General features: G+C 32.7%; 5 protein-coding genes and 2 non-coding genes across 10 annotated transcripts in view; 3 read left to right on the plus strand and 4 right to left on the minus strand.

The window, feature by feature from the left end:
- The window catches only part of LOC142982440 (uncharacterized), a 46,309-nt gene extending 44,093 nt beyond the window's left edge, over positions 1-2,216 (minus strand). Inside the window, exons 1-2 of the mRNA XM_076128956.1 lie at positions 1,999-2,216; positions 1,120-1,269 (exon numbers count right to left, since the gene is read on the minus strand). The gene's annotated coding sequence lies outside the window, so the exon portion shown is untranslated. The remainder of the gene's footprint in view (positions 1-1,119; positions 1,270-1,998) is intronic.
- A 368-nt stretch (positions 2,217-2,584) lies between these two features.
- On the minus strand, positions 2,585-5,661 carry l(3)73Ah (polycomb group ring finger 3-like lethal (3) 73Ah). The gene is made up of 5 exons (XM_076128423.1): positions 5,420-5,661; positions 4,983-5,135; positions 4,440-4,579; positions 3,860-4,003; positions 2,585-3,337 (listed from the first exon to the last, which is right to left on the minus strand). The coding sequence occupies exons 1-5, from the start codon at positions 5,529-5,531 to the stop codon at positions 3,212-3,214; spliced, it is 675 nt and encodes a 224-aa protein (XP_075984538.1). The 5' UTR covers positions 5,532-5,661; the 3' UTR covers positions 2,585-3,211.
- Positions 5,662-6,286: 625 nt separating this feature from the next.
- On the minus strand, positions 6,287-10,412 carry LOC142982319 (uncharacterized). Its single transcript, XM_076128760.1, has 10 exons — positions 10,129-10,412; positions 9,741-10,044; positions 9,570-9,659; positions 9,299-9,382; positions 9,156-9,209; positions 8,763-8,925; positions 8,156-8,280; positions 7,743-7,862; positions 7,373-7,514; positions 6,287-7,135 (listed from the first exon to the last, which is right to left on the minus strand). Exons 1-10 carry the CDS (start codon positions 10,261-10,263, stop codon positions 6,754-6,756), a joined length of 1,599 nt encoding a protein of 532 aa, XP_075984875.1. The 5' UTR covers positions 10,264-10,412; the 3' UTR covers positions 6,287-6,753.
- A 264-nt stretch (positions 10,413-10,676) lies between these two features.
- LOC142982018 (protein phosphatase methylesterase 1) lies at positions 10,677-18,391 on the plus strand. Its single transcript, XM_076128268.1, has 10 exons — positions 10,677-10,915; positions 11,104-11,305; positions 11,760-11,869; positions 12,421-12,578; positions 12,938-13,028; positions 13,117-13,182; positions 13,932-14,123; positions 14,545-14,702; positions 15,065-15,129; positions 15,320-18,391. The coding sequence occupies exons 1-10, from the start codon at positions 10,845-10,847 to the stop codon at positions 15,413-15,415; spliced, it is 1,209 nt and encodes a 402-aa protein (XP_075984383.1). The 5' UTR covers positions 10,677-10,844; the 3' UTR covers positions 15,416-18,391.
- On the plus strand, positions 13,433-13,504 carry TRNAD-GUC (transfer RNA aspartic acid (anticodon GUC)). The gene has a single exon. It is a non-coding gene; the product is annotated as a tRNA-Asp (tRNA).
- A 361-nt stretch (positions 18,392-18,752) lies between the features above and the next one.
- The window catches only part of MICU3 (Mitochondrial calcium uptake 3), a 97,215-nt gene continuing 90,529 nt past the window's right edge, over positions 18,753-25,438 (minus strand). Inside the window, exons 6-12 of one of the 4 annotated variants that reach the window (XM_076128264.1) lie at positions 25,166-25,231; positions 24,365-24,448; positions 23,259-23,396; positions 22,719-22,833; positions 22,001-22,228; positions 21,243-21,400; positions 18,753-20,066 (exon numbers count right to left, since the gene is read on the minus strand). In XM_076128264.1, the coding sequence (XP_075984379.1) occupies positions 19,995-20,066; positions 21,243-21,400; positions 22,001-22,228; positions 22,719-22,833; positions 23,259-23,396; positions 24,365-24,448; positions 25,166-25,231 (861 nt within the window). In that variant the 3' untranslated portion in view covers positions 18,753-19,994. The remainder of the gene's footprint in view (positions 20,067-21,242; positions 21,401-22,000; positions 22,229-22,718; positions 22,834-23,258; positions 23,397-24,364; positions 24,449-25,165; positions 25,232-25,438) is intronic. The other 3 variants (XM_076128265.1, XM_076128266.1, XM_076128267.1) reach the window with 3 other exon arrangements.
- Positions 20,586-20,658, plus strand: TRNAR-ACG (transfer RNA arginine (anticodon ACG)). Its single transcript has one exon. It is a non-coding gene; the product is annotated as a tRNA-Arg (tRNA).

Here is a 25,438-nt window from a genome sequence, read left to right on the forward strand (position 1 = left end):
TAGACGCTAATACAACGCATTAGTTCGTGTAGTATTTGTTTGACCGTAACGCTTCTACATATATCCTAGGCGTAACCAATTAATACTACAGGCAAAAGCATAATCCTTTTTTTACTCAGGGCCAGCTTATGAAAAAGTATCAAATAATATTTATACGAATCTAAAACGCGATCGAAAATTCCTTTTAATTTTCAATCGCGTTTAAGACAAGTTACATTATAATATTATGTGTTCAAGTCGCGAGATTTTATAATTGTTAAGTGTCAGATAATTTAGATGCAAGATATAGCAAGTGTGAAAATTCCATGCAATATCCAATAGCTACAGCAAGGCATGAAATCGGACCATTAGATATTTTTTTAAATTTAGTTTTAGACAATTATCAGGCGCAAGTTAAAGATCTATGTTAGATATTCAATGGTTCTAACCCTTTCAAATAAACACAGTGGGATTTGTAACTCCACAAGCTAGTATATAACACTAATTAAAATTGCACTTTTTAAGCCTCAATTTACACAGCAATTACAGACAATTTCTAAGCAGAAAAACGTGAACAATCATACTACATACAGCACTAGACATAAATGAATCCACACCTATGAAACAGTGTTCTTGAACACGCATCAGACAATATATACAATACCATAATCGTTTCACTAGCAAAAACTTGTTCATCACATTAATTACAGAAGTGTACCATTTCTCTTTAAAGATTTAGTGTGATATTGCAGCTGTTTTGTGCGAAGTTTTCATGTACGATTTATGGTACAACTTGTATTAATGATTCAGAAATTATTATTGGGTAGTAATACAATAACAATTAAATTTCTATTCAACTTCTTGGGCAGTCTGTTAGAACAGCAAGATAAAATATTTCAAATATGCAATTAGGTATAAAGTTTAAGTTAATGAATACATCTTTTTTACAATGAAACATTAATTATTTGATATCTATATCCTGACAGACCAAAACTGCAAAAGATATTTGTGATTTCTTGCACACTTTAATTATGATTTATTGATTATTAAACTTTTTATTCAACTAAGAATTGCAAGAGCACTCAATGCAATAGCCAATTGAAAACATATTGTGCTAGTTTAGTAAAACAGTTGACTGACCTCAGCAACCTATCCCGGTAGCAAACAACGGTCCGGCGTTCGTCACTGACCCCTATTGAGAATGTTGCTAGGTCTGTCTGACAAAGCTGCTCCACACAACGGTGGATTAGAAACCGCCGGTAGTTGCTCACCGGTGGAAACACCAGCACGCTGGAACAAAATAAATGTTATTTATATTATAATATAAATTATTGTGATGTGTAATATTTTTTTATAGCTTCACATATTTTTTTGAGTGGAAAGAAAATTGAAGATGATGTTTTCAAAACTACTTAAGTGAACAATAAGTCTTGTAGTAGTACAATGATTTTTGACCCAATTAATCTGCGGTAAAAATAGATTCGCCCACATGAAGTTTTATTTATAAGCATTTATATTTAAAAAATGAGCTTATATTAAATTCAAGGTATTTTTATAACATAAAAAATTACTATACATTTTCAAACAAAGGCTTCGCTCCTAAATAAAAAATGTTAAGATATACAGTTCGGCAAAAAACTGTAACATCCCGGTGTAAATCACATTGCGAGACATTGGTTAATTTATACAGAAGAAATTGTTGCGATATTCATACGTTTCTGTTCGTGCACGATTGCTATAATTAACAGTCACGGAAACATGCCATTGCCGCACTTTTTGACGGCTCCATGAATATTTATCGGCGTTCAAGGTATCATCTCGATCCGCATCATTTGATTTGCGAGTGCGACCTACGTTCATTTGCGCTTGACACATAATAACCTTGAAAATATTAAGCAATAACTACCAACGGTAAACTAAACTACCGCTCCAAACACGAGTAGTTACAATAAAAATAAACCAAAAAGCTAACATTACGGCTAAATGCTCAGTAATAACAATAAAGATAAAATTGTTTACCTGTCAGCTCTTCCTGCGGCAATAAAACATTTTAGGTCTTCGTTGACATCCTCGACAAAGTTGTCGTCTGCTAGGCTGAGAAACCGCTCTACCGTTTTGGCACCCAGTTTGACGGTCAAATGATAATTACAAATAATTAAATAAAAATATCTATTCACGTGCCAAACGGGAATCTATCGGCCATCCATTTTCATATTACTCACACACAGAGACCTATAAATAAATACACGCTTGATGCACACACGGAAAAACAAATGTCAAGCTAGTGTTGCTCCGTTTCTGCTAATTTAGTCGATTCCGAAAAACCGGTATAACTTATTTACATTGATTCATTTTATAAGTGTAAGCTTTATTTGTTTTAAGAAATAAGAATAATGATAGAAAGCTAAATGTTATTTTTAACGTAATTAATTTAAAAGCCTGGTCAAAACTGTGTGCATATCGTTAATCCGTTTTAACCTCGATCTTGTAGACAAACTTAATTTTAAGGATCTCCATTTATGGAAAACTTCTTCGAACATTCATTATAATAGAAAAACACAGACTTGTTTTCTGCCTGATCCAATAAAAAATGAAAACAAAAAACTAAGTATTCCAATTCATTTTATTAAATATTTTTGTTATACCTAAAATACAATTTAATTAACTAAGAATAGGAAACTAAGAAATATTAATTCGTAAATACTTTTACCACTTATTGGAGCATTCGTCCAATTAGCTTATTTTAGTGTTACCAATTACTAACCAAGTTATAATAATTAATTAAAAACAAAAATAACAGAAACTAAATATACATTTGTAACATAAAATACATATAGCTGAATTCATTGAACTAATAAAAATAAGTTTAAAATATTTGAATTGATGAAAATATCTTTGAACAAATATTTAAATATCTATGAATATTGGATGCAAACATTGAAACACTTCCATTTGTGAGACTTTTGTGACAATAAGCTAGGTTTCCATTATAATCCTTAGCAATACATTAAAGAAATATAACCTAAAATTCATATAACTTACTCAACTAGTCTGAGCCTGGTGGTAACTTTAATAGTCTAACTATTAATCATAAGATCATTATATAAGACCAACCAACATTTAATTTCATTTCTAACGTAATTAATTTCCGATGTTGGGAAGCCTAGCTTATTATATATGCGTATATAAATGGAAGGTGTTGAGTACGACACATATAAAAACATGAATTTGTCTACAAATCAATCTTAGGTCTATACTGCAGTCGGAGCGGCGGGTCGCGGAATCGCCAACGTGTTACGTACACGAATTTCAGTGTGTGGTCCTTGCCTAGTAGCTCATCATTACATAGAATATCAATCTGAAACAACAAATAATAATATTGTTAAATAAAGATTCATGATTTCAGTGAATTTTTTATCAGGAGCTTTATTATATTGACAGTTCACTATATTCTGTCTATATTAATTTAGTTAATACTATGGCTGTCATTTAAATTTGCTACAACACTGATATAATTTGGCAGTAAAACAGTATAACATAAAATGCATATTTTAAATATCTGATTTCTTTGCTTTCTTAATAAGAACTGACAACAAGTTACATATAATACACGAGACCTGCAATAAATAACTTTAAAATAATGATAATCCTACTAATATTATAAATGCGAAAGTTTGTGAGTATGTATGTATGGATGTTTGTTACTCTTTTACGCAAATACTACTGAAACGATTACGATGAAATTTGGTATGTAGGTAGCTGAAGACCAAGAATAACACATAGGTTACTTTTTATCCCGGAGTTCCTAAGGGATCGGGATTTCCACGCGGACGAAGTCGCGGGCGGCCTCTAGTTTATTATAATTACAACAGGGACTTACTTCTCTATACTTTTCCATTCCACTTAGAACTTTCTTAGCTATAAATTTCTTGAGGTGTGTGATGGTCGCCTGTGCCGAGCATCTGATGAAGCTGCGTTTTAACGTCCGCAGCGACGTTGATATGCACTCCAGGCATACATTGACCTGGAAACAAACAAAACATCATTTTAAACACAGATAAATTTTAGCTTACCAGATTCATCACACCCCAGTATGAGATAGCTTATCTGGTGAATGTTGACAGCTGTTTTTATACATTTGCTATTACTTTATCCATCTTCTTCATCACACCTTCTAAGAATACTCAGTCATCTAACAAATTTATGTTTTTTATTATTTTATATAAACATAAATAACATACATAATAAATCAAAATGTTAAATCAATGTTAAAGTTAATTTTTTTTTAATTCCTATAAAGTCAGTTGACTCAATATACTTAGGAGGTATTGATATGTACCAGTGATGTACAATTAAGGCAGCTTGAGCAACCTCCACCAATAGTGTCAATGGCCTCAAAATTGAAGCAATGGCTTTTAAAAGAATTTCATTCTAAACTACAGAAGTGTAATTGTATGTACCTGTTCATCTTTTCTATGACAGTCTGTATTGTCTGGTTGCTCTGGTTCATCAGCCCCGGGCTTGTCGGCCGCAAGTGCTGCGTCTTTGGGACAAGGCAAGTTGCGTGCCCTGTAGAAATCTCGCTCCCTTTTCACCTCATCTGAAATTATCAGGTACACCATGTCAATTATGAAAAGGTTTAAGAAAATTTGCAAAAGTATATATGAAATCAGAAGTACCTAATAGTCTAACTTTTGTTAGTTGTAAGTTAATATAACATTTTTAGATATAGAATCTAGTCCCAAAAGTAACATGAAATAGCAGTTACTGCACAATAAATTACAGCTCCAGCACAAACTCATTTTTAGATATTAGTTAAATTCAAGTCTTATGCAGGGCAATCTTAAAAAAACCTTTAGAACTGGTTGAAACTGGTTAATAATGTTAGGAATAAGCTTAGACACAATGATATACATATTTGTTCAAACCTATAGGTAATTTCTCTACCCAAAAACATAATTACTGAACATGTAACAGCTGAACACAAAACACATCATACTCACTGTCTTGTAGATCGGGTACTAGTTTGTACACTATGTCCTGCATGGTCCGGTCGAAGCTGATGTACTGCAGGGGGTGAGACTGGTGTATCACAATGTTGCATGTTGGACATGTGTTGTTCTCCTCCAAGTGCTTCACTAGGCAACTTTTGCAGACTGAAATATTTTAAGGTTATCAAGGTGCCTGTTTTTCTTTGCTGTATTGTCTCATAGCGAAGTTAAGGAGTGCGCCTAGTGAAATATACTAGTAGCATTAGGTTAATAACAATTTTTTTTTATAAATCAGGTGTTTTTTGTGACAAACAAGAGTTATCTATTACTTTGACAGAAAGTATAATGTTTGACACAAAGAATGGTTTGTTATTTGTGAATTTACTACATTATCTTTATGATAAACGTAAGTGCACATATTATTCACTGAATAAACAAATATAACTAACACGTATGAAGACACTCGGTGACCGTAGTCGCGTCGATGAAATATCCGCGACAAATCTTGCAAGTAATGTGACTGTTCAATGTTTTTAACTTTATCCTCCTTTCCATTGTCATCCTAAAACTACGTCTGCGTTAAAAACATTAGTGAAACTAACTTAAAACAGATATAAAACCAAAATAATTAGAACATAAATGCAAAGTCTACAATCAACAACTCAACACTTCACTAATCACTCTTGCGTTCTGTTATTGCATTAGCTACTTTCTTGGGCGAAAGCTAACAAGTTATACAAAATTGGAACATCATTTTAAAAACTATCGTTTAATGAGTGCAATTTATATAGTTATTGGTATAACGCGAAATATTATTTCAAAGGGTTATTGGTAACGTTTATTAAAATATAAAATCCTTTATCGCCGAACACCTTTTGTCCTATGAACGAAACGTTATACACCTGTACGTTTCGTTATTGCTTTGTAAGCACTTTTAACAGTATTCAGCGTTTCACTTACAATTTTTCTTCTTGTTTCTGTGACCCCAATTTATCTCACTCAACCTTACTACCTAATAATAATGTAGAAGTCTGAAGAGTTACACTTAACCATAATGGTTTTGACTAATAAGTCTACTAACAAAAGAATAAGGTAAAATGTTTTTTAATTAAAGAAAAAAAAATGCTATATAAATAAGATAGGTGCCTAATAATTTCATTATTTATTAGACGAAGTCTTATTTAATGCTATAGCCGATACTCATGTAGTTCAAGCTAAGGAGCAACAGCAACCCAACTTTTAGCAGATGCAATGAAAGCAGGATGTCAATTATTATTGTTAAGTATGTTAATAAAATAAAAGTACTCATATTTTATTCAAATTTATTATATTGTACACACTTCTTTATCACAAAAATATTTATTTTATTTCAGAATATCAAATTGGTAACTTAATCTAGATCATTAGACAAGCAAGACACACATAGTTTCTCACAAACATTGCAATATAATAATAATACAAGTTATAGAATAATAAATAGATAGAAATTAACTTTTCTTTATAAATCACGCAAATAAATAGTTTTATGTACATACATCATTCGAGATAATTAAAATAATATTGTTCTAATTATATTACATAATAAAGATCTTTTAATTTGAAGTCAACATACAATAATCCGAATTCGAGCTTCTCAAGGCGGTAATCTCATTAAATGTGACTAAAAGAGATACATTTTCAATTCCAACTGAATAGAATAAAATCTTTATAAACCAAAGAACTGCCATTTTTAATATTGAGGTAGCTATTCATTATAAAATAGTAGGCTTACTAAAGCACATCACTATGATCCTTCGCATTTTACATCGGTGTTCAAATTCGCGCCAATTTTTTGCATAGTGCCGTGCAATAAACCGAAAACGTCTTTATTCTCTTCGACCAGTACTTTATAATGTGCAGAAGAAGGTACAGGGGCGTTTGGTTTGGCGTGATCTTTTTTAAAATGTCGACTGAGATGGCTTGTTTGGGTGAACTTTCTATCGCATATTTTGCATTGGTATTTCTTCTCGCCAGTATGTACGACTCTGTGTTGTTTTAACGCAGATGATGTGTAAAATGTTTTGCCGCACTCGCAGTGGTAGTCCCGCTGGCCTTTATGTCGTTTCAGATGGACGTTGTATGCGCTACATGTCACGAACCCGCGTGAACATTCTTTGCAGTTGTACCTGAAAACCAAAGTAACCATTATTATATTCTTCAATTAAAAAGCTCTATTCAATATAAATAATGGGAATCATATTGCGAATATTGCGCTTAATGGTCTCAGTAGTCAATAGACTATTGTTATTACATGCAAAAAAAAAAACAGCTTTCAATTTTTATTGTGTTTGCCTTAAGAACTCAGCTTACATTGTTATCAATAACTATAAAGTAACATACATTAACAAAAAGTGTTGACCTACCTCACTTCCTTATTATGTATCCTAATATGTATGGATAGGTTTCCAGACGTGGCAAAGGTCTTGCTGCATAGATGACAGGAGTACGGCTTCTCGCCATTGTGAATGCGCTGGTGGACCTTCAACTCGGCTTTGATAGGAAAACCTGTAATGTAATGTAAAAATAAAATATTTTTATCACGCGCTTGGGGCGCCATCTAATAAATAATTTCCTATCGAAATAGTTAACGATTGTTTAATTCATATTTATGGCTACTCAAATATGTTAACTGTAATGTGAATTTATAGATAGACATAGGAAAATGTAACTTTTAAATAACTTGATAATTTGACATTAAAAGGTGCACTAAAGTCCCAAGTAGATTAGACATACCTTTCCCACAAATTTGACAGAGGTATGGCTTGTCTCCTTTATGTCGCTTCATATGTATCGATAGCTGCGCACTCTGGACAAACGTCTTGAAACATAACTCGCAACTGTACAGCTTTTCACCTGAAAATTAAACATAAAAGTTTGTAAATTAATCAACATACTGTCATATAAGCAGTAAAACTCATTACACCTAATGATGTATGAACAGATATTATATTTCAGATGACACTTTTATTATTATTTTGAATGATGTAGACCCCTATTCAATCAAGAATATATACCGTTCGTCCATATATACTATTCACTTTCGACCAGGTTCATGTGATTCTGTGACATGTTGGGTAAACAACAAAGAAGGGAAACATAAAATACATGTTTGCACTATGTTAAAAATGTGATTTATTACTACATACCTTTATGCATTCGTATATGGTTAACGAGTCCTGTTCGTCTGCTAAACTGCTTTGGACAATACTCGCAATGGTATGGAGTTTCGCCTGTATGTACCTTCTTATGTTGAAACAATGCACTGTGACCTCTGAAAATATTTACTAAAAAGTTAATATCTTTTAGATAGAAAAAAAAAAAACATTTAAGACAGACAATAAGATTGTTACTGTTATTTCTGTTAATACACTTAGACCAACATAACTAAAAATGTGTAATTTAATGAGTTCTTGCTATAAGGGTAGGTTTTGGTAGTAGGGTGATTCATGAATTTACTTAAAAGCAATTTTTATTCTTTTGAATAGTCAATATTCATGATAAACTGTAATACATAAAGTACTAGAGGCCGCCCGCGACTTCGTTCGCGTGGAAGCCCTTCCCGTGTAAATCCCGATCCCCTGGGAACTCTGGGATAAAAAGTAGTCTATATGTTATTTTGGCTCTTCAGCTACCTATATACCAAATTTCATTGTAATCGGTTAAGTAGTATTTGCGTGAAAGAGTAACAAACATCATTCTCACAAACTTTCGCATTTATAATATTAGTAGGATATTACACCATAACACACTCACCTAAAAGTAGCAGGACAATCGGGACACATGTATGGTCTCAGGTCCGTGTGACACAACTTATGTGCTTTCAGATTACTCTTAGTACTGAGGAACTTGCCGCACACGTCACACTGATGAGGCAGCTTGCTCTCCGGCAGACGAGGAATTTCTCCTTCTACATACACTGAAAAATAATATCATATTATTGCATTTCTTTTTTAATCCATAAGATTAAATTTTATGTCTCAAATGCCAGATTCTATATCTAGGTGGAGGTTAATATGATATTGATGATGTCTAACCATGTCATCAATCAAAAAGTTAATGATAACTTTTTATTATTACTAAACCAACTACTTGGAAGACCTGGTAAATTTCAATACAAATACGAGCTAAATATTTGCTTAAAATTACCTTTTTTCTTTCTGCCTCTTTTCTTCTTAGGTCGGTCTTCTTCATTTTCAGCCTCTGTAAAACATAATTTAAAAATAATTTACATAACTTATGAATTATTATTTTCCAGAATCTTATTTATGTAAGCAAATGCAGCTTCTTACCTGTTTTCTTAACTTTAACTCTTTGTAACATCACATCATCATCAGCTTCCCAGCAACTGTTTTCTGCATTATCCAATAGTGGTTCTAAAAATTTAAAAAGAAAAAAAGAATTGCCATAAGACCACAAAGAAACTACCAGGCTAAATAATGAGTTACAATACTTACAATATTCTAATTAAATATCAAATTCTAGTTTAAGATGTAACAATAGAAAAATATATTGATTTATTATAATTTTATTTAATTATGTGCATAAAAACAATGCTATCACCTGTTTTCTTCACCTTCATATCTTCTAATAAAACATTATCATCATCAGCATCCCAACAGCTATCATCACCATCATCATTTAGCAGTGGCTCTGGAAATATTACCATATTACTAAAATATACACACTTACACCATTGATTAAGTAACTCATTCATCAAATTACTTGTCTTACCTAGTTTGATATTATCTTTCTCATCTTTAGAATTATCATCGAATATCGGCACTTGTGTTGATTCGTTCGTTTCGCTTTTATCCTCAATTTTTTCCAATTCAACCAGCAGTTCATCTTTAACGTTCGCGCCACAACTACCATCAGCATTTTGCACTGTCTTTGAGTCAAGTTCTGATGAGTTTTCTAACAGGAATTTCAACTTTTGTTCGCTTGTTTCACATTGTATGTTGAACGAGTATGTACGTTTAAGCTGCCGGCTACATTCCTTACAAATTAAACGGGGTAAACCATCGTCTACAGAAGGCTAAAACAAATAACAAGTCGTTGAAGTTTTTATAATTCTTTGATACTATTTGCTACATAAAATTGACGCTGAATACGTAGTTACCTTTAATTTAGTACAGTCTGCTAGCATATCACAATATAGAGTGTTTCTTTTCACATAATAACAGGTATAAATATCGTATGTTAATTTGTTCGATTCGAGGCAAATTCGACATATTTTTGTAAAGTCTACAGCCATGATCTAGCGTGTAATGGTTAAATATATAAGGCAGAATGATAAGCAGTAGTTTTAATGTTTATAATTCAGTGTTAATTTAAGAAATAACGCAACATTTTGTTAAAAAATAACAAAGTAGTTGAGAAATCGTCGTCATTCGTCGATGCAAACAAATGTCATGTCAAAACAGTGTTCCCAGTTTTACATCAATGTGAAAAAAAAAACATAAAAACTTATAACAAATTCCCAATATAAAAAATATTATAATAAAACACAAAAACTATACTGTACTGTACATACAAATATTCACTGGGGAAAATTCCAATATATTTATTATTTTTATTCATTCGGTTTTTCCGGTTTTTATTCATTGTCTGGACGATTGTAAAGTTGGTAGTCTCCACTCTATGAATATTTATTTCCCCATTACATTTTTAACTTATCTGTGGTAGAATTAATATTGACAAAATGGAGAACCGGGTTAATCCGGGAATGATAATAGTTTAAAAATCAAAATATTTGTGTTGTGCTGTTCTAAGAGTAAAATAATCACAGAAAGTAACTCCTTTGATTTGCAGAAATACTTGAATTACTCTAACAACATGTCTGCGCTACAGAAAAGTATAATGAAAAACAAATTGCCGCCAAGATGTCCAAGAAGTTCAGGATCGAAGTATGAAAACAAAATTTTATTTTACGAAAACAATCACATTTCGGTATTACTTAGCAGAGTGATATGATTTTATACATTTTCCATTAAACAAGCTTTTTATATTAGATAAAAAGTACCAATGGCCAAATGCCTTTCTTTAACAATTTGATAAAATGTCTATGTTGTATTAAATCATGTTTGTGTTCAAGGTTGGCTCCGTTCGGGGCTGGTCGTCGCAAAGACTATACTCCCGTCTCTTGGAAGCAGTACTTCGACAAGACTGTGGATGTGGAGACTGACGGCGGGGTCTTCAAGGTGTATCTATCTCCAGAACCGGATCATCCGGACAGACCCAGGATAGTGACATTACACGGTGGAGGATATTCGGGCCTGAGCTGGTCTCTGTTCACTGTGAGTTATATAATTATTTGTATTCACATATAATGCAGTTGTTAGATATACATATGTGGCTCAGCAACAAGTTACTGCCCATGTAATTTGGCTGGCAATATTTAATTATGGTTTGAATCATTGCTTAGATCTAATCTATACCAAATAACTGCTATAAAATTTAAAGGTGTGGTGAATGCTTCATATATGTGATAGTAAAGCTATTAGAATGATTTTTTAATACATAAATATTGCTCTGTTATGATGCTAAAATCCTGAATGAAAAAAATCCCTTTGCCCTCTTTTCTAAATGAAGCGAGTTCCTTACTACAACTATTTCCATTGTAAAAATAATCAACTCCTTGTTAATAAGCGCTAATAGAATAGTATAAGAATCTAATAATCTTTTTAGAATAAAATTATTGAGGTACTGCATAGACAACTACATTTCACTGTATTTTTTCTAACTATTCAGGAGGAGATAACCAGCATGATCCACTGTCAAGTCATCTCTATGGACGTGAGGGGGCATGGAGAAACAAAAGCCACAGATCCTGATGATCTCAGTATTGAAACACTTGTGCAGTGAGTATATTATATAATAAACCTTTTTATAAAACAGTCTACAGAAAATTTGTTTTTAAATACAGCACTGTGGGTAAAACAATACATTGCTTGTGATTCTTCAGGTTAAAACAAAGGATTTGTATGGAGATACAAATGCGTAATCTGTAAATTCTGCCCCTGCTTTTAATTTATATTTAAACATATTCTTAAAGAACAGAAGCAAATGTTTATACAATGCTTGTTACAGATTTAAGCTCTAGTCTGCAATAGGCATATTGGCAAATTAAATATTACATATTTCCTTTAGATAATATACCCATTCTTGTTTGGGAGGAGACCCTTGCCCTGTAGTCAGACAGTTATGGGGTAAAAAAAAATTATATGCAACAAGAATCTTTCTAGAAGCCTTTGCTGATGCATGACTCCCATAGTCCGAGACTAAAGAATAAAAAAAATAAAATAAAATAATGTTTATTTACCAGTCACATTCCAATTCTTAAAAACAGAATGTCACTACTATCCTCATAATATAGTTATACCTTTCATAATATTATTGTGTAATGTTCCAGTGATGTAGAACAAGTTCTCCACAAGCTGTTCAGTGAGGGTATTCCACCACTGGTACTGGTGGGCCACTCCATGGGAGGTGCTATAGCTGTCCGAGTTGCTCTCCAGCCATCGCTGGAGCACTGCATACATGGCATTGCAGTTATTGATGTTGTTGAAGGTATGTGTCATATTTAGAGAATGCGTGCTATATTTATGGTTTTAATAGGGTGGTAAAGTATAGGACTGCTGATCACGAGATCTTGGGTTTCATTCCCGGATCAGGTAACGTGTTTTAGGGACTAACATTGTTGATAGAAAAAATACAAGTGTATGCAAAAAAATATTAACGATCATTGATTAGTTTTGCGATCCAAGATAGTTGAATATTTTTCATTAGTTCTTATTCAAAAGTCGTAAACCTAACCCATTAAATAAATGCAGAAACTGTATTACTGTGTTTTTTTTATTGGTAGTTGTCACAGAATGCATTGAAGGAACCTTGAACTAAAAATTGATAAGGTAAATTTATGGTTACAGGCACAGCAATGGATGCCTTGGCCAGTATGCAGAGCTTCCTTAGGAGCAGGCCTACTCATTTCAAGAGTCTTGAACACGCCATAGAGTGGTGGTCAGTATTTTTAATCCTATTTTATTGTCTAAAAGCATGTGATATTTAAAAATTATAATTAATTACTGATATGTTTTTATTTTTTTAGTGTGAGGAGTGGTCAAGTACGCAATGTCGATTCAGCCAAGGTGTCTATGCCAAGTCAAATTGTAAAGTAAGTATCAATCTTACAATGTTATTTTTAATTTTTGCTTAAATAGGTGGGCTATGTAATGTTTTGTTATCACAATATCAATATAAATAAAAAAAGGCTTACTTGCTTTATGATTATTATCAAGTCGCAAACGAGTTAAATTTGAGAGAAATTACATGAATTATCTTATCTATATCTGTTTAGAAAAACTTCACACTTATTTTGATGTGAGTGTATGTAACTGAACCGCTATTTCGACGTCTTTCGTAAGTCTTCGGTAGTATAGTGGTCAGTATCCCCGCCTGTCACGCGGGAGACCGGGGTTCGATTCCCCGCCGGAGAGATTCTTTTTGTGTTTTTAAATCACTTTTTCTAGTATTTTTGTGTATTTCTCATTTAGATTTTATTATTATATTGTAAAAACATAGCTGAATATATTTTTTATGTATTTTATTTACAAGAAATTTCAAACAATCAAACAGTTTTCATGTATGTTCTTCAATACCACTTTTTAACTGTTTTTACATATTTTTGTCACATATTTCACTACTTTACCAGAGAAAAATGCATAATTATATGATTTTAATTAAATAAAATCCCTTGGACCTATGAATAGTTTAAAATTTTTAAAGAAAGTTATCATTGAACCCAATAAATCATCTCACAGGGAGCTATTTTAGACTTTTTAAGATATTTTTTATCCATTGCTATTTAATTTCTTCTACACCTATGGGAAGAAGGCTTGGTTTAAGTTTGTATGTATGTTTCAGTTGCGAGAGCAACCTGCTAGCGACGAACGAGATCGAGTCGTACGAAAGTACTGACCCGGCGCCCGTGGCCGCCGCGCGCCACGAGCCGCGCGCCGACTGTATCGCGGAGGAGGGGGACGGGGAGGAGGAAGACAACACCTTCGTCAAACCCACCGCCATCGGAGACTGTCCTGGCGGACCCACGGCTATGAAGTAAGATAATTCTGATGGATTTTTTATTGCTAACTGCTTAAGATTAGGATAGCCTTTCTCTGTTTCGTTAACTTTAGATTAACAATAACTAATTTCGCGTAATTTTAGATAGATGTAACTTGTAGTACTGAAAACGCGTAAAGTCCAGTAAATATTTTCGGTTAGTTAAATATCCTTTCAATAAGCTGTCGATACTTATTGAGTAACTATTTTCTGAACAATTGATTGAAATAATTCAGCGCAGTAATTAAGATCAACCACAGACGCCATATTTATGTGGGTTGTATATTTCAAAGTTTATAGATAACTGCGACTAATGTGCCAGACATTAGTCGTACTTAGTATCTATTATTTGTTTGCGAATTTTAGGGCAGTATTCTTTTACAATTGTAGTGAATAAATAATAATACAATTTGTTTAGGTACAAGTGGCGCATCGACCTGTCCAAGACAGAGCGGCACTGGTCGGGCTGGTTCCGCGGCTTGTCGGCCGCCTTCCTGTCCGTGCGGGCCCCGCGCCTGCTGCTGCTGGCCTCCATCGACGGACTGGACCGAGAGCTCACCGTCGGACAGATGCAGGGTAAGAATATTACATTATAACTAGCTGACATATAAATAAAAAAAAATAGTGTCACTTAGGGATATGAACATTCTCAGACTTACTCAATATGCTCACAAAATTTCATGAGAATCGGTCAAGCCGTTTCAGAGAAGTATGGTAACAGACATTGTGACATGGACATTTTATATAATAAGATAAAACTAATTAACTTATACCTTACATGGGTCAGACACGGCCAGACTAAGTAACAAAAAAGTCAATAATTAATAAGTAATATATTAATTCGAAAACTATGCTTAATTTCAAATTCGTAGTATTAGTGTAAACATTAGAAATTATTATACAAATAAAGAGTTTGAATTTATATTTTTTCATTTCAGGCAAATTTCAAATGCAAGTGCTGACACGGTGCGGTCATGCGGTGCACGAAGATTCTCCCGGAGAGGTGAACTATAATTATTGCTTAATTAAAAATGAACTTAAACATAAATTGCTTAATTAGTTCTATTTTTGTCTCCTTCATTCCAATTCTTTCTGACTATAATATAGTTAAAATAAATATGAATGAAATTGACATGAAACAGATTCATATAATAGTATTTTTTTGTAAATAACTCGTATTACTAATGTTGCAGGTGGCGCGAGTGGTCGCATCGTTCCTGCTGCGGCACCGGCTCACGGAGGCGCTGGACGGCGAGAGCACCGCCGAGTTTGTCATGTACCATCTATAAGTAACCGCTCAACACTCACTAACTATGTAACAAGACCAACTCACTAGGATATGACCTCACTATTTATATACCCTATTAGTTACAAAATAAAAGAGAATATTAAGTTCCGTTCATACCTATAGACACTATAACCATTATGATTACCACCCGTGACTGCTGCGATTCTCGCGTTCATGTAGCATTTTCAAAATATTAATTTATGTAGGTACTTGTGTTAAGACGTATTTATGTGGTGTATTTTATACCTATCAACGACGCGGGACTTCAGCTCAGAAAAGGTTGTGTTTATATAATTAAATATTAAATGACGCGCATATGTGTCACACAAAAAAACATGCGCTAATGCGATTGAATCTCGTTTAAAAGGCACTGAACGCGCACAATCGAAGTAAGATTTATTAAAACAAGTGTGTTTATTCTTTAATCTCGTTTAATGTGTTTAGATATGAACGGAATATAACCACTTTTCTACATCACTTTTAGGACAAAATTGTTCAATCGTCCTGACTTCCACTGATCTTCAATTTACAATGTGTATACGTAAAATCATAAACTTTTGACAAACTTATGGCAAAAAGTCACAACAATTTTTTGAAAAATATTCGTCACTTACAGCTGTCTAAAGCTTTCTACACACATATTTAATTCAGTACGTTGGTTCGGCAATATTTACTGAACTACAAAATCGACTCGACTCGTTAATTCGGCTTGACATCATCTACATGTATTCGGTTTTTCCTCCTGGCTTGGCCGATTAATGCCGAACCAAATGTGTGTAGCAATCTTTACTGATAAGTATTGTGTAAGCTCTGAATAGTTATACTTAATGTGTTTTGTCACATTCAATCAATTTTGAAACTGTATGTGAGTGAGAAAGAGAAAACACTGTATAACATAATAATCAGTGCTTACACGAATTTTATTAGAAAGACAGTTATTATATTAATTTGCAGTATTGATTGAAATTTGAATTATTGCAACAAGAATCACGGCATGACTTAATTTGTGCAAACATTAAAAGTTAATTATTAATATTTGCAATAAATATAACATTCAAAGGTCAACAAACTTCATTATAAACGCTATCATCTGGTCACAGACTTTAGCAAAATATACATATCTTTTCTGGGATATATAACAAAGTGATATAAGAAAATATATGCTTGAAATAACCCAGTTTTAGTGATTAATATTTATGAATTTGATTCAGAATATTGTAAATAGTATGTATGGTGGATTTATACCGCAGTTACTGTTTTAAAACAACATTATCTTACAATTCGGGAATTGATGCGAACCTGCAATTTACCTTAGAATGCTTCACGTTTTGGTGCAGATTGCACTGGTCGTGGTCGCAGGCTGATTGAGACAGAATTTTGATGAGAATTTAAGATGACGTTTTTCGAGTTTTACTCGTATATCTATTTGCTGAATTTTACTGTACATTTAAAATACAGACAACAGTCGTTTAACATAGTCTATTCTTACTATAAATATTTTTTTTTTGTCAGCCAATTCCGAACTTTTGCGCTACAAAACATAACTGCGGTATGAATACATCAATAGACGCAAAGTACTTACTTTCTTAACTTCGAAGCTTACTCTATCGCTTAAGACTTTAAAAACCCTATTTTTCGACTAACGTATAGGAGCTAGTATTAAAAACGAATATTTATAAGAATTCTCTCGTAATTATTATAATTTTAAAACGTATAAATACGTTTTTTTTGGGTTTTTTGTTTAGTATTTAGTTGGTAACCCTTCGGAAGTTAACGATCTCAATTTTTTTTCGAAGGTTCTTTGTTTGTGCTAAAGGTTACAATGTAGAATATTATGATTTGTGGAAATGGTTTTGAAATGAATTATGTGAAGTTCTAGATTTCTTTATAATCGTTAAGTTTTGCGATAATCAAGATTTTCATTACGCACAACCAGTGACGAGTATTTAGGTAATATTCTCTCAGAAATAATTACCATATTTTTAGTATTGTTTTTTTAAATAACTTAAAATTATTAATAGTTGTCTAAGTCAGAACAGGCGCTTTCAAAACCAACCAACCAACAAAACAGAATTACTATTATTTTTTAGAATGAGAACAAGAGGGTTTAATTTTAAAGGTAACAAATAAAGTGTTAAGCATTTCAAAGCCATTTCCTCGATCATATATTTAGTTATTGGTAAGCAAGTATATAAACATACGTATATAAAACATCATCATTGTGTCCGCTACGTATTGTCACGAGCCTTTAGTGCCTTAGTGGTTCTTGTAGCTAGCGCTCGCGGGGTGATGGGCGCTTCGGGGATTTTCTTTTATCTATGCAACTTATAAGTGTATTACAAACCTCCACTTGGTTATTTTTGTTTGTATATTCTTGATGCTGTTTCAAAATCTTTAAAGATAGGGTATTAATATATGATTTTGTTTTATATTAATGATAAGATCCTATAAAATATAGCAAAGAACTGAAACATCGGTAATAGAAGTGTTAATAAAAAAGTGACAGATAACCTTATTTAAGACTGTCCAGTATTGTGTTATTTTTTTAAACTATTGGCTATCTTTTAAGTAATTGCGATCTCATTGGGAGAATTTCGACAGATTGTCTTTCATTTTCGTTGTGTCGGGGATTCTTCTGTTCAATGCAAAATGGAATCTTGGTATCCAAATGTATGGTCCAAATGATTATTGTATAATTTTATGATATGGCCTATTGTAGACCCCTGTGTATGTGAACAAATATTGTGTAAATTATTGTTTGATTTAATATCTTACATTGCAGATATTACTACAAAATATGTGGATTTTTGTTCATGTTATTTGTCCATAGATAAAAGAATATTGTCGAATGGTATAATTAATTCGTGATTATTATAATTTGTCGTTAATTTATTACTTAGGTTACGCGCGAGCGAATATTGTATAGATGTACAGACGCTATTTGATGTTCGATGTTATAAAGATATATTTAATTCTACATTGTTGTTTTATTTTAACCCTAATATTATTACAGAAATAAGTATTGACTGTGGAAAGTTAAGTAAAGTTCTTTATATGCTAGGTTTGTCTTGGATGTATAAACAGTCATATATTTCTAGTTTGCTACTGAAGGTGCTCGCCACTTCCACTGCAACTGCATCCAAGTATCGTGAGTTCGATTCCATCATAAATCAATTATAATATGTGTCATTTACTAGTTGTGATCGAGTACCTGAAATAACATGTTTTTTTAGACCCTAAGTAGTAGTTAAAGTATATCCAACTGCTTGAGTTAGATTATGAAAAACTTAAATGATGGGTGTTTTAAAGGTTATAGCAATTAAATAAAAACCACAATATACAATCAAAACATTTATTAGATCAGATCAAAGGCATGAATAAATAAGCTTAGATTACAATGGTAACTAGTAACAAACTATGTTTGTACACTACATAACATGACTAGCAAACGTTTTGTTCACGATTAAGTAATTACTGCTTTGAACTAGAACTCTCGTAATAAATAGAAGCATGTACCAGCATGCATTATAAGCAAAAAAGTGGATGGCAAAAATCCTTGGTTGATTTTTATAAAATTCCCCGCACATCAACACTCATACTCAATTAGTTCTGTCAAAATACGTCAGGGGCGCTGATCAGTTTTTATTCGTTTATTTCTAGTTTCTGATTCTATTCAATAGTAGTAAAAATCGTTTTTTTTCTCTTTTACCATCCGATAATATACATTTTGCTCTTTTTATAGTTATTTATGGTTATTAAATTAAGAGGATCACACGAAATTATACAAACAGTTAAATTAACACTAAAACAGGTTGAAATACTAAGTTTATGACTTGAACAGCTCTATGTTACGTTATTTTGTAATAAATAATTAATTAATCTCTTATCTCACTTGAAACAGTCACTGAAGAGCTTATAATTAGAATAAATATTGTGCGTTAATTTGCTAAGAAAAATGTTATTTAGACTTACATAATAAAGTAAGATTTTTTTTAATTATTGGATTATAAAGGTGCTGTTACTAGTACTTTTCTAATCTATAATAAATTAATATTCGATGAAAATGTTCTAGCAAGTATGACGAATAAAATTGTCTACATTATTTTATGACCCGTGTGTTTCTAAACATTATAAACACATTAAATATTAATGATTAAAGTGAAAATCTTTGTAAATTCAACTACCTATCTAAGTTTTGATAACAATCCAAAGTCTTAGCAATTTAGGCAAGATTTCAATGATTATTTAACATCTTAAATTATTTTTTTACCAATTTTCAGAAATCATTTCGTTTTTCAACTTATTTAAAAGTAATTTTTTTAGGCTTTGTTAATTATATATATTATTAAATTTAATACAGGTAGGTATGATCTTACATAGCGACTTTTTATGAGGTCTACTCCATTAGGGTAAATAAATTGTTAATAAATAGGTAAGATGGCTGGATATCACTATTATTCGCCGTCGCTTATAACAAATACTATTCATTGGTTTAAATATTTTCTTAGATAATAACTTTTTAATTGTTGTATTGGAGATCCCAAATAGTTTCGTATAAAGTATGGCAAATGGTGTTAAAATTAGACAGCGCTCTTCATTTCTTGTTTGACGCAAGACTTGAATGCTTCCCATCCTTCGTTCTTGGCGTACGACTGAAAAATAAATAAGTGATTAATTAAAATATTGCTTATTACAAATACTTAGGAGTAAAGTGTCATTACTTTTTCATAGACTCGTTTTATTTTGAATTTTAGTCTAAAACTTAACAAAATGAAATGTAGGTATACCAATAATTGTTTTATTATTAAAAAACTATTAAAGATAACAAGTACCGGATGTATAAAGAATTAGAATATACCTAGGAAAGACTTAAAATATAGTTTTTGACGGTTTACGTACAAGTTACTAAAATGCTTTTAATAAAGTTAAACATAGGTAGTTAAGTATAGGTATAAAACGAAATATTATCATTGTACTACATAAAAGAAAAGACAAAATCTGACAAATTACGCAAATCTAACACAATGTGACAACAAACAACAAAACCACTTTTTTCAACATAAATAAGCGTATCTTTATTATCATGCCACGTAGATATACAATGACCTTGAATATATTATACGTTTATACACCGTGGTACGTGGCAAATTATTTCACCATTCACATCAACTGGCCCTGTGGCGCAACGGATAACGCGTCTGACTACGGATCAGAAGATTCCAGGTTCGAATCCTGGCAGGGTCGCGTTGATCTTTTTGTGATTTATTTTTTTGTTATATATTATTGCATGAAGGAAAATGTTTTAAAACATTGTTATTTGATTTTTTTTCCGAATATAAGATTTTTTTTCAACATGTTTACAAATATGCAGCACTGATATTTTTGAGTTTAACATAGAACTTCGCTTTTTAGGACTGCTAAATGAGAGAAATTTTTTTTTTTATTATTTTTTATTTTTATTTATTAACCTATACTGTCCCATTGTTGGGCAAAGGTCTCCCCCAAACTCCTTTGTTGTATTATCCATTTGGGGGGTTTGGACCATTTTAACCTGGATTCGATCTTTTTCCTTTTAACATAGAGAAATAAATTCTCAGTTAGTTATTAACTAATACCTACTGTATGTGTTAGAAAAATCATTATTGTCAAAATTTAATTTAAAATTTCGTATCGCCTACCACAAGCACATTTCCGCCGCTGTAAAAATAGTTACTGTTTGACTCCTCATCTTAATAAAAATCGTTTCCACATTTCAGTCATAAGCGTAACAATCAGACAGACTATCGTATTTATAATGTTAGTTCAATACTATTATTCAGTAGCGTTACCTTGAATCCCCTATGGAGTCGGTCCTTCATGATAGCGATGAATTCCTTATAGCTGAGCAGTCCGTCGCCGTCCGCGTCGAAGATGGCGAACACGGTCGACACCAGGTGTTCTGACTGAGATATACCCGTGCAGATCTTCACGGCGCGGTGGAACTCGTCTGGAAAATTACAAATAATATGTATTAATTAGTTAAATGAGCTTTATATATAGTTTTAGTTTGTTTATTGAAAAAATGTTGGTTATTTTGACTTTACTTTTACGTAATTTTGAATAATTTTGGTGTCTTCTTATAACTACTTGATTTTATTTCTAAACGCTCACTTATATTGATATTAACTTAACTTAGTTATCGTCATTATTACTGAATGTCGAGAAAACTTATCTCGATTTCCATCGCAACTCGTCCTAAGCTTTAATACTACTGTTCTCAAGGATCTAGGACTCTAAAACACGCATTTTCAAAATATACATTTTAATTGTTAGTCTTAGTTGACAATCTGGCTACCAAATTGTAGTACATATTCTCAACATCAAAAAAAAAAAACAAAAATCAAAAAATAAAAAAAAACAAACATCAGAAACAATTAAGTAAAAAACCATTTATATTGGATAAACTACAACAATATGCAACTAAATGGAATATGCAAATCAGTACATATTCAACAAAGGGGCAGCCCTTTGTTGTTCAGTAGTTCAATACGCCGTGCTAGGCACTGATTTTAACAAAAACAGTTTCTTCTTCTTCAGTTTCTCATACCTTTGGAGATAGGATGATCAGCGAGCGTATACATCCTCATAGCAATAGTAAAGTCCTCGAGGTTGTTGAGGAACTGGCAGAAGGTCTTGAACTCCTCGAAGGTGATGCCGGCCTCGTCCTTGACGCGGTCCAGCAGCCGGTCCAGGTACATGTCGTACTCGTCCGTGTCCAAGTACGTGTAGCGGAGTAAGATCTTCGCAAAGTCTACTTCGGAAATCGTTTCGTGACCTGCAAAATGGTTGAAACATTGATTTAAATATGATAATAATGTTTTTTTTTATCGATTACTGTCCCACTGCAGGGCAAGAGTCTCCTCCCAAACGAGGGAGAGGGGTTAGGCCTTTAGTTACATATAGATGAATAATAATGTTATTTTAAAAAAAAGCCGTTACATATTTTACACATAAACCTTCCTCTGGAATGACTCTATCTGTTATATATAAACCGTGTCAAAATCAGTTGTGTAGTTTTAAAGATCTAAGCATACTATAGAGTCAGACGCAGGAAGCGACTTTGCTTTATATTATGTAGAGACTGTGTATTGTACAAAACAGTATGAATAAGGTCCTGCAGTTAGATTTAATGAAATCCACACGAAAATGAGTGTTTTACTATTTTAATATCACATTTAAGTTGAGGTGTAGAGTGGTTCGTCCATTTTTAGAATAAGTTTAACTTAAAGAATAAAAATATATTTATACTTCTATAAATAAATTACCTTTAGAAAACTCGTGGAACTCCAGTTCTAGTACTTCAGTCTGCAAGTTCTCCATGAACTGCCTGAAACCTTCGAATTTCAGGTCGTTTGTACCTTTCTTACCGAAGAAGTGAACCTGGAAATAATAATAAAGATATTGCTTCATTATCATAACTATTGAATGATCTTGGCAAATGTGTACTCAAAATATAATTAGTAGTTATTCAGTCACGACGTACTAAACGCTTATAATTTGAACATTAAATGTGTAACGAAACGGTATCCTGAAATCGGTACCTTCTTCTTTTTAAACAAGACAACTCCCGCACTAAGAAACTCTTGTGTCGCGGGGACTTTTACAAACATTCAATCAACGGACGCAAAGTACTACCAGACCGGAAACAACTACTTGTTAATCGCCCAAAAATTTGTTCCGGGCGGGAATCGAAAACCTCCCGACGCATTCCCTACCACCTTAATTACTACGCTATTGCCCGATCAGCATACATTATTTTCATCATCACATTTTTTTAACTTAATAAAATTCTACACTAAAGTTACCTGTAAGAAAGTATCAACATTATGTCGTCGCTGTAGTCCCTGGTCGTCATTGACGTAGTTCTCATGAGGCCGGTCCCCCTCGGCGCCCTCCTCGATGCCTCGCTTGCCGCGCCACGCGAAACTGAAGATCTTTTCCATCTGAAACCATACACATTCACATGAGAACACCATGTATAAGGGATAATATTGTATGTATGGCCTTTACCAAGATGTAGGTGTCGTTTCTCAAACTGCTAGAGTTAGTGTAGCGTGACTATGGTTTTTTGATACTTTTGTTTCAGTTAGTATAGCGCGATAATTTTTGATAGGCACTTTTGATTTGGTGTCGAATGTTTGATGTTTCATACAATGTATGTATTAGTAATGGATGTATACAAGAGTGATGTATATTCAGCTGTTAGTAATTTAAAAGGGGTTAATAAAAGAAACCCCTCTTTTACTCTATCTATGAAGCAGTAATGCTATGAATATAACAAAAAAAATCCTGATATTTCACTGTTAATAAAATTTACTTTCATTTTCTGAAACCTGTAAAGTAGTATGAATAAGCCACGTGACCACTTCAAAGGATGCAATGGTCACGTTTTGTCTGTACTACAGTTTGAGAAACGACGCCGCGACGTATAAAAATGTAAGTACAAATAAAGTATTTATGGTGAAACAATGCCAAAATATTGTCAATGTTTTTTGGCATAGAGATAAAAAAATAATTAAACTTTTTGATAAAATTAAATTGCTTCATTTTAATTTAATGTTATTTAAGATAAGTGTGTTTCGTGAAAAGTATGAATGTGTGAAAAAGTGTATAGAAATAGTGTATTAATATGTTAAAACATAAATGTTGTGTAATACATAAATACAAATAACAATAAAACGACATAAAATTAATCACAATAACCGTGCTTCGTATTAATCAATAATTATCAACAAATTAGTTAATACAGAACTTAAGTTTAGAATTTTAATTACAATATTTTCTTAGAACAAATGTAAGCGAAAAACGACGTTATGCGAGAGTGAACAATTTATAAAATTAGCTGGAGTTTAATGTGAACATAGATGTGACGTCACGAGGCTTGACTTGCGAAGGCCCATTGTGGACTTACGGTTGAAGGGCTTGAGGCCACTGGGCTTGGGCTCAAGAGACCGGTCCTGTTCTTCGAAGCACTCGTAGACACTAACGAAAGCAGCTAAACGCAGTGAGCACATAATACACACATAAATATCATTAATGTTTACATATACTTTTATATAATTAGATACACATATTAAAATATAAAAATATAAGCGATAAACGTCAGTATGCCGCTCTCCCATATTGGCGATTCGTGGATTATACACTCGTAAAAATATTAAGAAAAACATATTAAATTTTATTATTTAGTAATCAAAATTAAATGATAAATCAAAAATATTTAGTTGTATTCAGTTTAGTGACAAAGTTTATTAAGAATCTTATTGGGACTTAAAAATAGGGACTTAATAAATTATAGAATTATGACGAAACTCAAAAACGAAAATATAGAAAAGGAGGCTTGATTAGAGCGGCAATAACCTTTGTAATGGCCTGGGTTTGAAGTTTTGACTCGAGAAGATGAAATAAACAAATACAACGGCTGCACACGTTGGCCCCAACGCTCGTACCAACGTTGGACTGCAAACTCAGTGAGATCGCGAGCGTTGGCGCAGATTCCTTTGATGAAACCGAACCTTTGAGAACCGACCAACTACCAACGCTCGCCCCAAAGTTTGGACCAATGCCATTTTCTAGATCCACATGTTGGACGTATAGCGTTGGAGCCAATATTGGGGCCAGTGTGTGGAGCCGGCGTAAAATGAATAAGTCAAAATTTCAAACATTAAATTTTGATAGCGAGGCGTTTCCCTTCCATAAGCGTTTAACTCACAGCCTCTTGACTCTTGGGGTCCAAATCTTTACGCTCCTTGAAAGTACCACCCAGAAGACGCTGGATCTAAATACATAATTGTAAAAAAAACATTCATAAAACTAAAAAAAAAACTAAAAATCCTGACGAAATCGAACGCCAGTCGAAAAAAAAACAAAAAAATAAAATAAAATTCAAACCGACTGTTTCGAACGCCGGTGAAATAATAAAATAAATATTATATAGTTGGTTCCTTGTCACATAAAGACGTATTGTGCTGAAAACATCGCAAGT

The sequence above is a fragment of the Anticarsia gemmatalis genome, chromosome 21 (assembly GCF_050436995.1).
Source record: "Anticarsia gemmatalis isolate Benzon Research Colony breed Stoneville strain chromosome 21, ilAntGemm2 primary, whole genome shotgun sequence".
NCBI lineage: Eukaryota > Metazoa > Arthropoda > Insecta > Lepidoptera > Erebidae > Anticarsia > Anticarsia gemmatalis.

Coding starts and splice junctions, on each gene's coding strand:
- LOC142982319 (XM_076128760.1), bottom strand. CDS start 10,263: ATGGCTGTAGACTTTACAAAAATATGTCGAATTTGCCTCGAATCGAAC. Junction 9,210..9,298: donor AGTTAAAGTTAAGAAAACAG/GTAAGAAGCTGC, acceptor TATGTTTTACAG/AGGCTGAAAATGAAGAAGAC. Junction 8,281..8,762: donor GATTGTCCTGCTACTTTTAG/GTGAGTGTGTTA, acceptor AAATATTTTCAG/AGGTCACAGTGCATTGTTTC.
- LOC142982018 (XM_076128268.1), top strand. CDS start 10,845: ATGTCTGCGCTACAGAAAAGTATAATGAAAAACAAATTGCCGCCAAGA. Junction 13,183..13,931: donor ATGCCAAGTCAAATTGTAAA/GTAAGTATCAAT, acceptor TGTATGTTTCAG/TTGCGAGAGCAACCTGCTAG. Junction 15,130..15,319: donor ACGAAGATTCTCCCGGAGAG/GTGAACTATAAT, acceptor CTAATGTTGCAG/GTGGCGCGAGTGGTCGCATC.